Below are 14,370 nucleotides of genomic sequence, written 5' to 3'. Positions count from 1 at the left end.
TGGGCTTTTTATCAAACACCGGTCGACTCAACCAGAACATAACCACACCGCCCCTCCCTTGACGCAATGTTGCCGATTGAAATCCGAGATGTGAGTCGAATCTCATGCGCCGTTCAAAGGGCTTACCGAGGTGTTGACATAAGAAGAATTTGTGTAGGACCATGCTGTATCAAGATCAGCGAAGAACTTGCGATTCTTGATGCTGTAACGCCAATTGTACGAAGAACAAGGGCAGTATATCCAAAACTCTATGGAATTTCTAGGCACAAGGCTGAAGACAGATCGTGTCATGTTGTTTTATTTACACTGTAACAAGTAGTGGCCCCGCTAAGCGTAGTACTTACAGGCAAGTGCAGCCGATTGCCATTAGGGTTAGTTAAAGAGGTTTACCTGTAGAGGCTTCACCAGCCACCTAGATTGTACACACTACCCAGTAACGGTTCCCCCCGCCGAGCCCCCTCAGCACGAGGCTGCTTAACTAAAGTTCCGTTAAAGCTCCGGTTAAAGCAGCTCCCCTCCTCTCTATGTACTTTCTTCCCGTAAACAGCACTGCCAAAACGCACCATTCCTCATCAAGTATACATAGGTACTTTACAATAAAAAAGAAGACTTCATACCGACATCTATCCACTTCAATTTCAACTTCCCCGTCAACAGCGAATATGAGAGAATCTCTGTCACTGCGTGGCATCGCATCGACAAAGCGGTTCACGAGCTGATGGCGAATAGACGCACATGTTCCACCGCTGCCACAGCAATAATAGCCACCACAGAAAAAACAACAACCACACAACCCTTTCTTGGTCCGCACTTTCTTTCACTTCTGTTTCAGCGCCATTCATCACAACAAACCGGTTACCATATACCACCTCTTCCTCTATCTAATGCTGTCTCACACACACTCGTCACTTTTTCTTCGCCGCCTCCTTTGGCATAAATAGACGGTGGTTGGAGAGTTTTTTCCTATTTCTCTTACACACTGTTCAAGACTTTTTCTTGATCGTTAAGCTTCACAGTGCAGTATCGTTTTATGTTCTTTTCGTTGACAACACACAGCAGATTGTATGCATCATGGAGCCCGATGAGACTGTATTGAATCAAGATGACATCGACAAGAAGCCCAAAAGCTCTACGCCTGTATTGCGCATGAACGCAAAAGATACCGCTGCAGCAGACGTCTTCCACAACCATCGTCACCTCGTTGATTGGGTCCTCGAAAATGGTGGATACCTGCACCCACACGCTCGGATTGCCTTCAGCTCGCGCAACGGCTACCATGCTGTAGTCGCCGATGGTCAATCTCTCGTGAGTGGAACCCGTGTTGCCAGTTGCCCAATGCCAGTGACATTATCAGTGCTCAACGCTTTCGACGTTGCCCCGTTCTCAAATCATGGCACGCGCTTTCCAATGCCTTTCCTGCGCAATCAGTCGGGGACGCCCGAGTCTTTGCAAGCATTCTTCTTGATGGAGCAACTGATCCTTGGAGAGAAGTCATGGTGGGCTCCCTACATTGCGACGTTGCCTACAGTGGAAGACATCACAGCGTTGCATTTTGAGGAGGAAGCGGATGTCATGTGGCTAGAGGGAACCAATCTCAAAGGCGGGGTCTCCACGCAAGATGCTAAATGGAGAGATATGTACTTGCGAGGCTCGGCCTTGTTGAGGAAACTGGGTTGGGCCAGTGCGCTGAACGGATCCTACACATGGTACGGCAGCACGAACCACTTCTTTCTGGGCCAGCACCACTTACGCAAGATTCAGGCCTCGCTTTCGTTGGGCAGCTACCATTTTTGGCAGCCGCTCTTTCACCTCACAGGTTCTTGATGCAACTCTTCCAGCTGATCTTGCGACAATCCACGGCGCGACCACCCAACACCGACAACAGCCTCACGACCTCGTCAAGCTCTTTGGTGACCGCTTCGCAGTTCTACTTCCACTTCTTGATCTCCTTAATCATAGGCCGGCAGCCCAGGTCGAATGGCAAGCCCATTATCATTTTGTCGGTCTACAGATCCTCGAGACTTATGAGTCGGGTCAGGAGCTTTGCAACAACTACGGTCCCCGGGATAACGAGGCTCTTCTTCTAGCATACGGCTTCACCATTCAAAACAACCCGTTCGACCATCTTGCTGTCAGCATCAAAGCGCCGCCTGGGTCGCTTTTGGACGTGGGCCTGCGAACATGGAAACAGGACGTCAGATCAGACACCGAAAAGAGATGTTTCATTTTCAACCACAAACATCCCAAGTCGACGTCAGCGCTAGCACTAGAGTTGTCCCTCTTCTCATTCGACTTGTTGGACAGCATCTCAATCTTGTGCGCTAACGACCGCGAAACTCAGAGCATGGTGATGAGGAATCAGTCGCTGATGAGCTACTGTCTGACCGATAAGCCCCATTTTGATGACCGTCGGATTGTATTGGCGACCCTGAGCCAACTCCTGAGAGAATGTATTGCGCGCGCGGAAAGGCTGAGAAACACAGACCCCCGTCACACTATTCCTGGTCTGGAACCCGCCAACTCGAAACAATGCAATGCCCAGGTCTACCGAGACAGTCAGCTGGAGATCGTCGAAACAGCAGTCGCCCTGTGCAATTTTGTGCTGAAATCTGCTATTAGTGGGGCGGGGGATGCCGAGCAAATGTTGACTGGCATGCAGGACCAAGTTTCGTCTTCTGCTCTGGAGAATTTGAAGCTTCTGAACGAAAAGCACGTTCGACTGACTCGACCACTTGAACTCCTCAGTCTGGATGGCTTGATTGAGATGATTCCCGATCCTGATTGTGCGCGAAAATGCTTAGCCAATTTGAGCCAACAGCTACATAGCAATGCGCATGGTAATGGGCCGACCGAAGTATCCAGATCAGCAAATTTCATCAAAAGTCGTCTTGCGGTCACTCTCTCGGCGCTGTACAGCGAATACGCCCACGGTGTCAAACTCCCACACAGAGTCACTGAATGGGTCAAACAGCTAGTTAAATGGTATCCACCGGATAACGAGTCATGGGCATATGTCCCGCCTCCTGGGCCTTGGACACCCGGAGAAGAACCCCCAGCTGAACTGATGGACCTACTTGCTGCTCGCGCTGCTCTGTCTCCGATGATGGCAGTGGAGTCGAATGTCAAACGATGGCTGAGACCAGAGAGGATATGCTGGGGATGGAATGTCATGGAGGAAGAGAAGGTGACTGTTCCTGCGTATCTTACAGAGGGAGATTCCAGTGGACCAAGAGATGGCAGTTCTCTGTTGATTTATTGGCAGCGGTACTAGGGACCCCTGCCCAAGCGTCAATGGGCTTCTCCTGTCCTGGATTCTGAAGGGGTCTCGGGTTTTCCAAAAAGCACTCGACTATTTTTCTGGGATGACTCGGGCGTTCCTCGCATGACTCGGGATTGTTATTTTGTTGGAACTTTGGCAGTTTGTACGAACGAAGCTTTGCACCAGGGACGTAGGCATTCATCAGCGATTTCTGGAGTAGATACGCAGTAATAGTCTTGATACTGACAATGCTTACTTTGCCAGTTATTTAATAGTAGCGAGGTAGCTCGGTAGATGGCAAATTCCGGAAAGCCGAAGTATTGCCGTGCACAAGGCATCTATAACGAGCAAGACTATGTACCCAAAGCTCCCGGCCAATCAGAGGAGCTCAATATCGAAGACCTCGACATTGATTTCGTCGTTGACGCTTCGCCTCGCCTCTACTCTCTCCTCGTCACGACGTCCTTTCCACCACCTCCTCCCTCCCACCACACACTCGTTCGAGTGTTTCCACGTCCTCATATCTCCCTGAAAATGATCGTTCGGTCGTCTGCCGCGAGAAACGTGGCCCGCGCGGCCTCCAACACAGCTTCACGGTCAGCCAACTCCTCAATCGCCGCCACCAGCTCCTCCACCTTCCAATCCCGCCGATCCTACGCCACCGTCCAAGACGGACAACCTCAACAGAGACGCTATGGCGGCCTGAAGGACCAGGATCGGATATTTCAAAACCTCTACGGTCACCATGGCACAGATCTCAAGAGCGCAATGAAATATGGCGACTGGTACAAGACTAAGGAGATCCTGCTGAAGGGCCATGACTGGTTGATCAACGAGATTAAGGCTTCAGGTTTAAGAGGAAGAGGCGGAGCGGGATTTCCGAGCGGGTTGAAATTTGTACGTTTTCTTCGCACAGACCAAGAGGAGCGACGGGGTGCTAACCCGGGGATGATAGTCATTCATGAACTTCAAAGGCTGGGAAAACGACAAGAAACCGCGCTACCTGGTCGTTAACGCCGACGAAGGCGAGCCGGGAACCTGCAAAGATCGAGAGATCATGCGCAAGGATCCGCACAAACTCGTCGAGGGATGCTTGGTCGTTGGTCGTGCCATGAACGCCACCGCAGCCTACATCTACATCCGCGGCGAATTCTACCACGAAGCCACTGTTCTCCAGCGTGCCATTCAAGAAGCGTATAAAGAAGGGTTGATCGGCAAGAATGCCTGCGGCTCAGGATATGACTTTGACGTGTACCTGCACCGAGGCATGGGTGCATATGTCTGCGGAGAAGAGACCTCACTGATCGAATCACTCGAAGGAAAAGCTGGAAAGCCTCGTCTCAAGCCTCCTTTCCCTGCTGCAGTTGGCCTTTTCGGGTGCCCCTCGACCGTCACTAATGTCGAAACAGTGGCAGTGTGCCCCACCATCGTTCGACGGGGCGCCAAATGGTTCGCCAGCTTCGGCCGCGAGCGCAACCAGGGCACAAAACTGTTCTGTATATCTGGACACGTCAACAACCCATGTACCGTCGAAGAAGAAATGTCCATTCCTCTCCGGGAATTGATTGAGAAACACTGTGGCGGTGTCCGCGGCGGTTGGGATAACTTGCAAGCCATCATTCCTGGTGGGTCGTCGACACCCATTCTGCCCAAGCATGTCTGCGACGACCAATTGATGGACTTTGATGCATTGAAGGATAGTCAATCTGGCTTGGGCACCGCGGCTGTGATCGTAATGGATAAGTCTGCCGATGTGGTAAGGATGATTGCCAGATTGAGCGCTTTCTACAAACATGAGAGTTGTGGGCAGTGCACGCCTTGTCGAGAAGGAAGTGCATGGACAGCGAAGATCATGGAGAGATTTGAAAAGGGTCAGGCAAGAGCGAGAGAGATTGATATGATGCAAGAACTCACCAAGCAAGTTGAGGGGCACAGTATTTGCGGTAAGTCTTTTGTGTCCTCAACCTAGTCCTGCTGCCGGTTCAGCATGAACACGGACACTAATTACTCTGTTCCAGCCCTGGGCGAAGCTTTCGCATGGCCTATTCAAGGTCTTATCCGCCACTTCAGACCCCAGCTCGAGGCACGCATCAAGGAATACTCAAAGACCGCGGGTGGAGAGTCTTTGGCTGGTGGCTGGGAGCCTGACTCTGCGAAGAAAGGGCTGCTCATCGCGCCCGGGCAGTAAATTATGAAGGGACTTTGGGGAGAGGTGATTGCTAGGTGAAATCTTGCATGAAGTTTACTAGGTCGAGTTTCCGATACTGATATCAGAAGGTTTGATATCGGAGCAGCACAAGGCTGCGTGGCTCGAGCGTGTGGGCGTTTCCTGCGGTCGCGCCTGAGAGAGAAGACGTGCAATAAAATTGTATATATATTTCATTCCCAACTGTTCCTCTTCGTCTTCCTCCTGATTGCTGCCCGTGATGAAGTCCTGGGCCAAGCTCGCATCTCTCTCCTATGCTCCCTCTCATACTCCCTCTCTCTGCGCAGCCTCCTGAGGGCAAATCTGACGAAGGCCCCGTGCTGTCCCCTACTTCCTTTGCAAGCTAATTCGGAACGTTACGTTGCGTCTCTTCCTCCTGGTACGGAGTCGGTCATTCGGCCCGATTGACAACGACGAGGGCGGAAAAGATCTTTTCCGCCCGGCAATGCATCCTTGGGCTCCGGGCGGCCAACCTCTCATGGGATTTTTGTTGGTCCTAGGACCGATTTCTCGCCCTCGATGTCATCCGTCCATTGATATGATCCCTGCAAGCGGATGAACCGTATTCGAATGCTTGTCCAAATCCCAGCCGACGGCTTCTTCTAACAGACTCCAGGGTTTGTATCTAAGGTAGGTGAAAGGACCAATTGGATCTTGGTCATTGGAGCGATGCCATTTGATCCTCTTAGAGTTGTCTTTAAATGTTTTGGTGGCTGCGACTCTACTGTTCAATCAGCCATAGATCCTTTTGATGTCTGTTAACGGGACCATATCTCCTCTGATTTAGCGACGATAGCAAGGAGCCTCACATCTTCTCACAGCTGATTCAAGGCGGCCATGGGTTCGCGATTTATTCCTACGATCGCCTCCCAATCTCTAGGCCGAGCCCGGTACCACAGCCTGGACCATAAGCTCGAGCTGTGCCAGAAGTACGGATTCGAGGCCATTGAACTCTTCTTCGAGGACCTCGAGGCTGTCGCAAAGGCCTTGCCGGCTTCACATCCGGCGCTGCCACCGGGTACCTCCTTTGCCGATTCCACCGAACTGCAAGAAAGCCAACTTGCGGCGGCCGAGTATATCCACGACCTCTGTATCCGTCGCAGAGTGCAAATCATATGTCTCCAACCGTTCATGCACTACGAAGGTCGGCTGGACTCGGCGTTCCACGGGGAAGCTATCCAGGAGCTGCAATTTTGGATCAAGCTTGCTCGGCGACTAAGCACAGACCTGATCCAGATCCCATCCAGCTTCCTTCCTGCATCACAATGTTCAGGCAACCGGGGAAGAATCGTGGCGGACCTCAGACAAGCTGCAGAGATCGGTCTTCAAAACGATCCTCCCACCCGTTTCGCATACGAAGCCCTGGCTTGGGGAACGCATGTCGATACATGGGATGCTGCATGGTCAATTGTACTGGAAGTCGACAGACCAAATTTCGGAACTTGTATCGACGCGTTCAATCTTGCGGGTCGAATCTTTGCCGATCCCGCTTCACTATCGGGCTTGACTCGCACGGCCTGTGAAGACACCCAGAAGGCAATTTCGAAGTTACGGAGCGAGCTTCCGTTGGCGTTGGAGAAGGTGTTTTATGTCGAGGTGTGCGATGGCGAAAGGCTCGACGTTCCGTTGGGGCCTGGGCATGAGTGGTACGATCCTGAGCAACCGGTGCGGATGTCCTGGTCACGAAATGCCCGACTATTTCCCTTTGAGGGAGGGGGATACCTCCCCGCTTTAGACATTTTACAGGCTGTGTGCGACGCCGGCTATACAGGACACGTCTCGTTTGAGCTGTTCTCTCGGACGGCGAATCGGCCTGGCGGTGAGGTGGCCGAGCAGCACGCCAAAAGGGCAGCTGTGGCATGGAAGAAATTGGCAGAGTATATGGGCTGGAGCAAACAACAAGCTGGTATAGACTCGGAATTTCTGGGTGATCGTCGGTATGTGGGATTCCCGTGGCCTTAAATACTTCCGACACTGACCATGCTTCTCAGCATCAGCTTCTCTAGTGTCACCGACTCGCATTCGATTGTTTCTGGTGATTCTCCATGTTCAAGTCCCCGGCCTTAACAAAATATCCTTTCAAGAGGTGGATGGTTCTTTGTCCTGCATCATTTGCGATGCACAGATACGAGCTGGCAATGTGAACTTTTGCACGGAGGAGGACATTCGGCCTGAGGCAACAGCATCCCAAGGCCGTTGCATCTCTTTCAGATACCCCTTCTGCGATATAGAGATATATATGATATACATGCTTTCCTCTAGAGCGACGCATCGGGGACAAGGTTTCCAATCAAACGCCAGGCCTAGAATAGTCCAACCTCCTTACCCTCCTCCATACTTCCCTGACACATCTCTCCTGCCCTTGCCTCGCCGTCTCGCCCTCGGGACTATCACTGGCAGGCCGAATGGCAAGATACAGCCTCCCGCCCAGCTTTGCATCCTCGATCTTCGCCCCCTCGTAATCATCTGGCGGATTCGCCGTGGTGACCAGTCCCCCGGCCTCTCTCAATAGACAAATCCCCGCTGCGACGTCCCACTCCCAGCACCCGCCCTCCCACCAGATGTCAAAGCTGCCCATGGCTGTGTACGCGAGATCCATCGTCGCGCTGCCCAGGCTCCTCATGCCGTGAACCATGCCGCCTTTGCCGTCCCGGCCGCCGACTTCGGCAGCCATGCTGACGAAGCTGTCGACCTTGCGGTGCATGTTTCCCTGGGGCGTGTCCCTGCGATCCTTGCCCCATTCAAACGCAAAGATACATTTCGATGGCGCGGTCTTGGGGATCGGCCCGACGCCTCGGCGCCCCAGAAGAGGCAGTCTGGTCGTCTCGTTCAGCCAGGCGCCGCGCCCGCGACACGCAGAGAACAGCTGGTTTAGGAGAGGCGCGTACACGACGCCCACCAGGGGAACCTGCTTGACGACTAGGGCGATGCTCACGCAAAACATGACGAAGCCGTGCGTGAAGTTGACGGTGCCGTCCAGCGGGTCGACCACCCACGTCGGCTTGTCCGTTACGAGGTATTCCTTGGACGAGCCCTGGGAGTACATCTCCTCACCGACAAAGGCATGCGCCGGGTACTTGCGCGCTATGGACGAGTGGATAAATTCCTCGACGCGAGTGTCTGTCTCAGTCACAATGTCGACGGCGTTGAGCTTTTCCTGGATGACCAGCAGTTCTTCTCCCGGCCCGTCCTCGTTCTCATCCCGCCGTCTTTTGTGCAGACTATCCAGGAGGATGCGTCCCGCGTCTTTGCCCAGCTGGATGGCAAAGGCGTAAGTCTCGGCCAGTTCCTCGTCCGAGAGGGTGTACTCGCTTGTGTCTTCGGGCATGTTTGCTCGGAAGCGTGATGACTGACGAAACTTACGATTCTCACCTTTGTGTCTGTGTACTAGAACACGGGACTTTACGAACAAGTACCCGTCTACATGGCCGACGGAGTCCAGCGACGAAAAGTCGGTTATTCACGGTTTTCAATTCCCGACACCCCCTTACGATGATCATCATCATGACCATCATCATCGGATCCTCTTTCCCTTGCCCCTCTTCCTTCAACTCTCTCTCTCTCTCTCTCGCGGACGAGTTCTCTGCCGCCGCTGTGAGACGGGCTGTTCAACCCTCTTCCGCTTCCGCTTCCGTTCCCACTTTCTCGCAATGTAACGCACCGGACTACGGGTTCTTCTTCGCCCATTCGTGAACACATACATGGAAAGGACAAAGCTTCCTCTTCACATGCGTATGTGCTCGACCACTACTGCTCGTAGATACGTCCATACATGCTATGAAGAATGTGGTTCTGTCGTGCCATCTTGAATGAGGACTCCGACTCTCTTGCTCTTCTTCGTTTCTTCGGGTGAACCTCCTTCACGAGATCCTTGAGAGCGATAGAGACATGGTCAAAACGCCCGGCCTGAGAGATTGATACCTGCCTCCATCCTTCTCACGGTTTTGCGAACTGAACTGAACTGAACTGAACTGAGTCCCAACTTCCTCGTCATCATCGAGCGACGAGGTCTTTCGCAAGTCCCTCGTCCAAAAGCAGAGTCGAGATATTACACATATCACCCATCTTTTATCTCGTTAACTAGAAAGCAATACATCTCGAATCCCAACAAATTACGTCGCACTCCCCAAGTAATCATGTCTGGCCCCTCTTCCTCCCCTCCACGGCCGAGGAGGAAACTCCTTCTGATCAACGGACCCAACCTCAACCTCCTGGGCACGCGGGAGCCGCAGATCTACGGCTCAACGACGCTGGCCGATGTCGTCTCCGCGGCCGTCTCGCGGGGCAAGGAGCGCGACATCGAGGTGGTTCCCTTCCAGTCGAACCACGAGGGTATGATTGTCGATTTTATCCAGTCTCATTTCATCCCGCCGCCACAGGCACAATCATCACTGTCTGCAACCGCCATAAATGAGACCGCCAACAACAAGGATGCAAGCACGAGCTCGCCCGAGGATTGGACGACGCCTCCCAGGACAGGCGTAGTCATCAACCCCGCAGCCTTCACGCACACCAGCGTCGCGATCCGGGACGCCCTACTCGCGACGTCGCTGCCCTTTGTGGAAGTGCACATCTCCAACATCCACGCCCGCGAGCCCTGGCGCAGCCACTCGTACTTCTCGGACAAGGCCGTCGGCGTCGTCATGGGGCTCGGCGCGTACGGGTACCAGGCGGCCTTGGAGTTTTGGGCGCAGCGGTGGGATAAGGAGGACGAGGAGGAGAATAAGAGAAGATTGGGATGAGGACTAAGACGGGGGTTAGAATGAGGATAAGGATGAGGATGCGATGGGAATGAGATGATGATGATAAGAATTGGGATGAGAATGAGGATGAGGACCCCAAGGAAGGGGAAGAACTATATAGAGATTCTATTCAGGTCGCGAGGAAAACTTTGTACCATGGTTACTATAATGATGATTGAGGATCTGCCTAAAGAAAAACCAGGGGGACGGGGAACGTTAGAGATCGGGAGGGTTGAACTTGTGGAGTGTCGACAGAGGTGGGCGAGGCCGGCTACGGTCTACCGATATACATGGAGAGGGAGCAACTCATGAAGAGGTTAGACATGTCTTTCTGATAGCGCAAAAACAGCTTACAATACCTTGGACGAGAGCACTGTGCATCCATATCGACATGGTACATCTAGGGATATCGCCAGGCGAATCGAGGTACATATCCCCGTTTTCCTTACGTCGGTCGTATTGCGGCCCCAATCTGTTAGTTGCGTGCTCATCTGTTCTGGACCAAAAAAAAAAAAAAATAAAGAAATGAGAAAAGACAAATCTTTCTATCTCAAACAATAGAGGATATGCACAGGTAGGCTTTCACCCACAAATTCATTTACCGCAAGCTTTGGAACGGGTTACACCATCCCTAGAACCAGTCTCCTTTTCCGGCTCTGTTCTAGGAGTGACAGAACATCTGCGTCATTTCCATTTTACACCTTCTCGACAGCGACCTCGCGTTCTTCCACAGACTCTTTGTCACCACCAATACTCTGCCGTCTGAACTCCTGATCCTCCATGCGAATCTGGCCGAGGACAATCTTGTGTGCGCGTCTCGCGGGGTATTCTGTGCTGAAGAGCCGATCCATGGCCTCGAGCGGAATGCCCTTTGTTTCCGGAACTAGGAAGAAGACGTAGACTGCGGCGAAGAGCATGAGAGAGGCGAAGAACATGTACACGCCGTAGGACATCGAGGCGAACATTTGGGGGGTGAAGCTTTATCACGGAAAGTTAGCCGGTTTCCCTTTGCGACGACTTGAGTGATGAGAACTTACCGAGCAATGATGAAGTTCCAGAACCAATTGTTTGCAGCGGCAAAGGCTTGAGCGAGCGTTCGCACATTCTGATCGAACATCTCCGAGTTCAACACCCACGGGACCCCATTCCACGACGGCGAATACACAATGGTCCATAAATAGAAGAATGCCATAGCTGAAATGCCACCCGACGAGAGCGTGTCGCTTGGATGGTCTGCAGGTTTTGCAACCGCGATGTAACCTGCGATATACCACATGCAGAGAGAGCCCGCGACGCCGCCGTACATGAGAAGGGCGCGGCGGCCCAATTTGTCAATCAGCAAGAAGAGCCAAAACAGAGTAACGACTGTCTTGATGACGCCGAAGATGCCAGTAGTCAGGAGAGAGGTGTTGGTCCCGGTAATCCCAATCGACGCAAATATCGTGGGAGAATAATAATTGATCGCGTTGATTCCCGAACCGTTCTGCCACAGGAAGAGGGAACCACCAAGCAGGAAGCGATAAGTGACCTTGCGGTCTGTGAGGACGGCTCGGAATGGCTGCCAGAAGCCCAAACCGACAGTAGAGCGTTGGTGCTCGATAGCGTTGTCGATAGCGAAAATTTCTTCTTGCATATAGATGTGATCGGCCGGAAGCTTTCGTAGCCAGCATAAGTTCTTGATTCCTTCTTCACGGCGTCCGCGGGAGAAGAGCCATCTGGGCGATTCTTTAATGACCCATGCGCCCAAGAACAGGAGACCAGCGGGGATAAGTTGTACGGCAAACGGAATGATCCATTGCTCATGGGAAGGTGCCATGGTCTCTGAGACGCCGTAGTTAATCCAGAATCCGACCAATCCTCCAATCTGCCATGCCATCTCATATAATCCAACCAGCCGGCCACGGATGGCAGGGGGGGCGACCTCCGAGCAATAGATCGGCGAGAGGTTTGACGCCCCTCCAACGCCCATCCCGGCGAGCACGCGGCCTCCATATATGAGGCCCAACCCACGGGCTCCATTGGCTCCTAGCATCATCCCGGCACCGAGAACGAAGACTGCAGCGCAGATGAGCAGTCCGGTCCTTCGTCCAAGGAAGTGACCAGCGGGATAGGCGAAGAAGGCGCCAAAAAAGGCACCTGCTTGATAGCAAGAAACAATGTTGGCCGAAAGGAGGTTGACTGCCGACTTGGAGAGATCGCCAAAGTGGAATTCGTCTTTGAACGACTTCAAAGCAATAGAGCCGCCGATGAACGCGGAATCGTACCCGATCATCATGGCGGCAGAGGCAGCTACCGCCGCAGAGAAGTAAACCCTCCAGTTGTAGATGGTCTTGGGAGTGGGACGGTCTTCCACCAAATGTAGGAGACCCATATTGACTGATGTGGCCGACAATTCAAATAATCAAAGGAGATTCGATCTCAAGTAGCGGATGGAGGTGCCTGTGGGAGCAAGAGAATGAGCGGAGTATAAGTATACAAAAGAGCGGAGGGTGGGGGGAGCGCGAGCTTTGATGGTCTAGAATCCCGTTGGAACCTCTCGATTGCCAAACACGACCCCCCGGGGAAGAATTTTTCTCTACGAGCTGTTGGTGGCTCTGCATCCAGGGTTATTGATTGTCATCTTCTGCTCATCGTCTGGGATTGCCAGTTCCATCAGCAAGGATCAGCCACTAGTTGTGGAGTACGGGTGAGCAGCCAATATGCATGAACGGGATCATTCCGATGGAGGGGCGAGCTGGCGGAAAAGAATTTATCCCGCAAAGATTTTGCCTTCGCTTCAGCCCAGAGGACTTTCTGTAATAGGTTGTGGGGAAGATCCGAACGTTGCTGGTCAGCATGGCGGGTTTTTGCGTTCTAACGCATCGGATGTGCACAGGCCGGTTGCAAAGCCAGCAAGCCGGTCTTGGTGTTTTGTAGGAGGCACAAGGATATTCCAGTATCATCGACGCGAGAGAGGACTTCTCCCATGCCAGCAGCAGCGCCTTCATCTCCACAGCTTCTTTAAGGAAAGTGACACCAACAGACAGTTTCATGGACTGGTAATTTCTGTGTTCCGGGGATAGGGGTTCTCAACAATTGAAGAGAATCAGCATCGCATGTCATACGGCCCTTTTCGGCCAACACCTAGCGATGGCACGATTTTCTCCTCCAGATACCTCCTCTTATGATCGTGTCGCCTATCTTGTTGGCTATCCCATCGCCCATTCGAAATCGCCGTCATTACATCATGCCATCTACTCGGCCATCGGACAAAGATGGGGCCAAGTTCTCTGCGAAACGACCGACCTCGAGAGTTTCTTGACGTATCTGAAGAGTGACGAAAAATGCATGGGAAGCGGCGTGACGATGCCGTTTAAAGTTGCCATCATCCCTTATCTCGATGAACTCACAGACGAAGGGAAAGCGATTGGAGCTGTGAACACGATTGTTTTCAAGACTGGCCCGAGCGGATCCAGGCTGTACTGCGGCACGAATACTGATTGTTTGGGGATCCGGGACGCCTTTCTCACAAATGTTGAAGGCTCTCCCTATCGAGAGAAGCCAGGTCTTGTCGTGGGAGGTGGTGGCACTTGCAGAGCCGCCGTGTATGCATTGCAGCAATTCATGGGCTGTTCGCCCATATACATCATCAACCGCGATGCCAGTGAAGTGGAAGCTGTGCTCCAGGAATGTCGAGTTCGTGGAGTCAGCGATAATCTGATATACGTCTCCGCGACGGACCAAGCCAGAACACTACCGTCACCAGGAGCAGTGGTCAGTGCAGTCCCAAACTTCACTCCTGTAACGGAGGCAGAGAAAACTGTCAGGGAGATCCTCTCCATATTTTTGGATGGAGACGAGAAGGGTGCTTTCTTGGAAATGTGTTATCACCCGTCTCCTGATACTGAATTATCCAGACTTGCTCTGAAATCAGGCTGGCAGGTAATCGGTGGTATTGAAGCCATGATAGGTCAAGGACTTGCCCAAGCGAGCCTGTGGACTGGCATTGAGATCGATGACAGGCTGCGTGATGTGGCACGAGAAGAGGTGCAGAGACAGATGAGCAATATACACTGAGACGCAACAAGCGGCAATGTCCTAAATTTGCCGCAACTTGTACTCGCGTGAAGTTGCTTCCACTGATGATTGGTGGCACTAACGTGAAGAAGCCAGGGAAATGTGCT

The 14,370-nt window shown here is 52.6% G+C and overlaps 7 protein-coding genes across 7 annotated transcripts; 5 read left to right on the top strand and 2 right to left on the bottom strand.

The window, feature by feature from the left end:
* Positions 1 to 1,071: 1,071 nt before the first annotated feature.
* Positions 1,072 to 3,271, top strand: Z519_03371 (uncharacterized protein; the record flags this gene model as incomplete). Its single annotated transcript, XM_016761121.1, has 2 exons — positions 1,072 to 1,706; positions 1,762 to 3,271. 2 exons carry the CDS (start codon positions 1,072 to 1,074, stop codon positions 3,269 to 3,271), a joined length of 2,145 nt encoding a protein of 714 aa, XP_016622971.1.
* Positions 3,272 to 3,553: 282 nt separating this feature from the next.
* On the top strand, positions 3,554 to 5,447 carry Z519_03370 (NADH-ubiquinone oxidoreductase 51 kDa subunit, mitochondrial; the record flags this gene model as incomplete). The annotated part of the gene is made up of 3 exons (XM_016761120.1): positions 3,554 to 4,156; positions 4,215 to 5,202; positions 5,278 to 5,447. The coding sequence occupies 3 exons, from the start codon at positions 3,554 to 3,556 to the stop codon at positions 5,445 to 5,447; spliced, it is 1,761 nt and encodes a 586-aa protein (XP_016622970.1).
* Positions 5,448 to 6,302: 855 nt separating this feature from the next.
* On the top strand, positions 6,303 to 7,427 carry Z519_03369 (uncharacterized protein; the record flags this gene model as incomplete). The annotated part of the gene is made up of 1 exon (XM_016761119.1): positions 6,303 to 7,427. The coding sequence occupies one exon, from the start codon at positions 6,303 to 6,305 to the stop codon at positions 7,425 to 7,427; it is 1,125 nt and encodes a 374-aa protein (XP_016622969.1).
* Positions 7,428 to 7,755: 328 nt separating this feature from the next.
* Z519_03368 (uncharacterized protein) lies at positions 7,756 to 8,793 on the bottom strand (the record flags this gene model as incomplete). Its single annotated transcript, XM_016761118.1, has 1 exon — positions 7,756 to 8,793. The coding sequence occupies one exon, from the start codon at positions 8,791 to 8,793 to the stop codon at positions 7,756 to 7,758; it is 1,038 nt and encodes a 345-aa protein (XP_016622968.1).
* Positions 8,794 to 9,601: 808 nt separating this feature from the next.
* On the top strand, positions 9,602 to 10,207 carry Z519_03367 (uncharacterized protein; the record flags this gene model as incomplete). The annotated part of the gene is made up of 1 exon (XM_016761117.1): positions 9,602 to 10,207. The coding sequence occupies one exon, from the start codon at positions 9,602 to 9,604 to the stop codon at positions 10,205 to 10,207; it is 606 nt and encodes a 201-aa protein (XP_016622967.1).
* Positions 10,208 to 10,902: 695 nt separating this feature from the next.
* Positions 10,903 to 12,578, bottom strand: Z519_03366 (uncharacterized protein; the record flags this gene model as incomplete). Its single annotated transcript, XM_016761116.1, has 2 exons — positions 10,903 to 11,185; positions 11,245 to 12,578. 2 exons carry the CDS (start codon positions 12,576 to 12,578, stop codon positions 10,903 to 10,905), a joined length of 1,617 nt encoding a protein of 538 aa, XP_016622966.1.
* Positions 12,579 to 13,336: 758 nt separating this feature from the next.
* On the top strand, positions 13,337 to 14,263 carry Z519_03365 (shikimate-5-dehydrogenase; the record flags this gene model as incomplete). The annotated part of the gene is made up of 1 exon (XM_016761115.1): positions 13,337 to 14,263. One exon carries the CDS (start codon positions 13,337 to 13,339, stop codon positions 14,261 to 14,263), a length of 927 nt encoding a protein of 308 aa, XP_016622965.1.
* Positions 14,264 to 14,370: the final 107 nt, after the last annotated feature.

Source organism: Cladophialophora bantiana (assembly GCF_000835475.1).
Source record: "Cladophialophora bantiana CBS 173.52 unplaced genomic scaffold supercont1.4, whole genome shotgun sequence".
Classification (NCBI taxonomy): Eukaryota; Fungi; Ascomycota; class Eurotiomycetes; order Chaetothyriales; family Herpotrichiellaceae; genus Cladophialophora; species Cladophialophora bantiana.
Note: the sequence above shows the minus strand (reverse complement) of the source record. Positions and strands in the feature narration are given on the sequence as shown.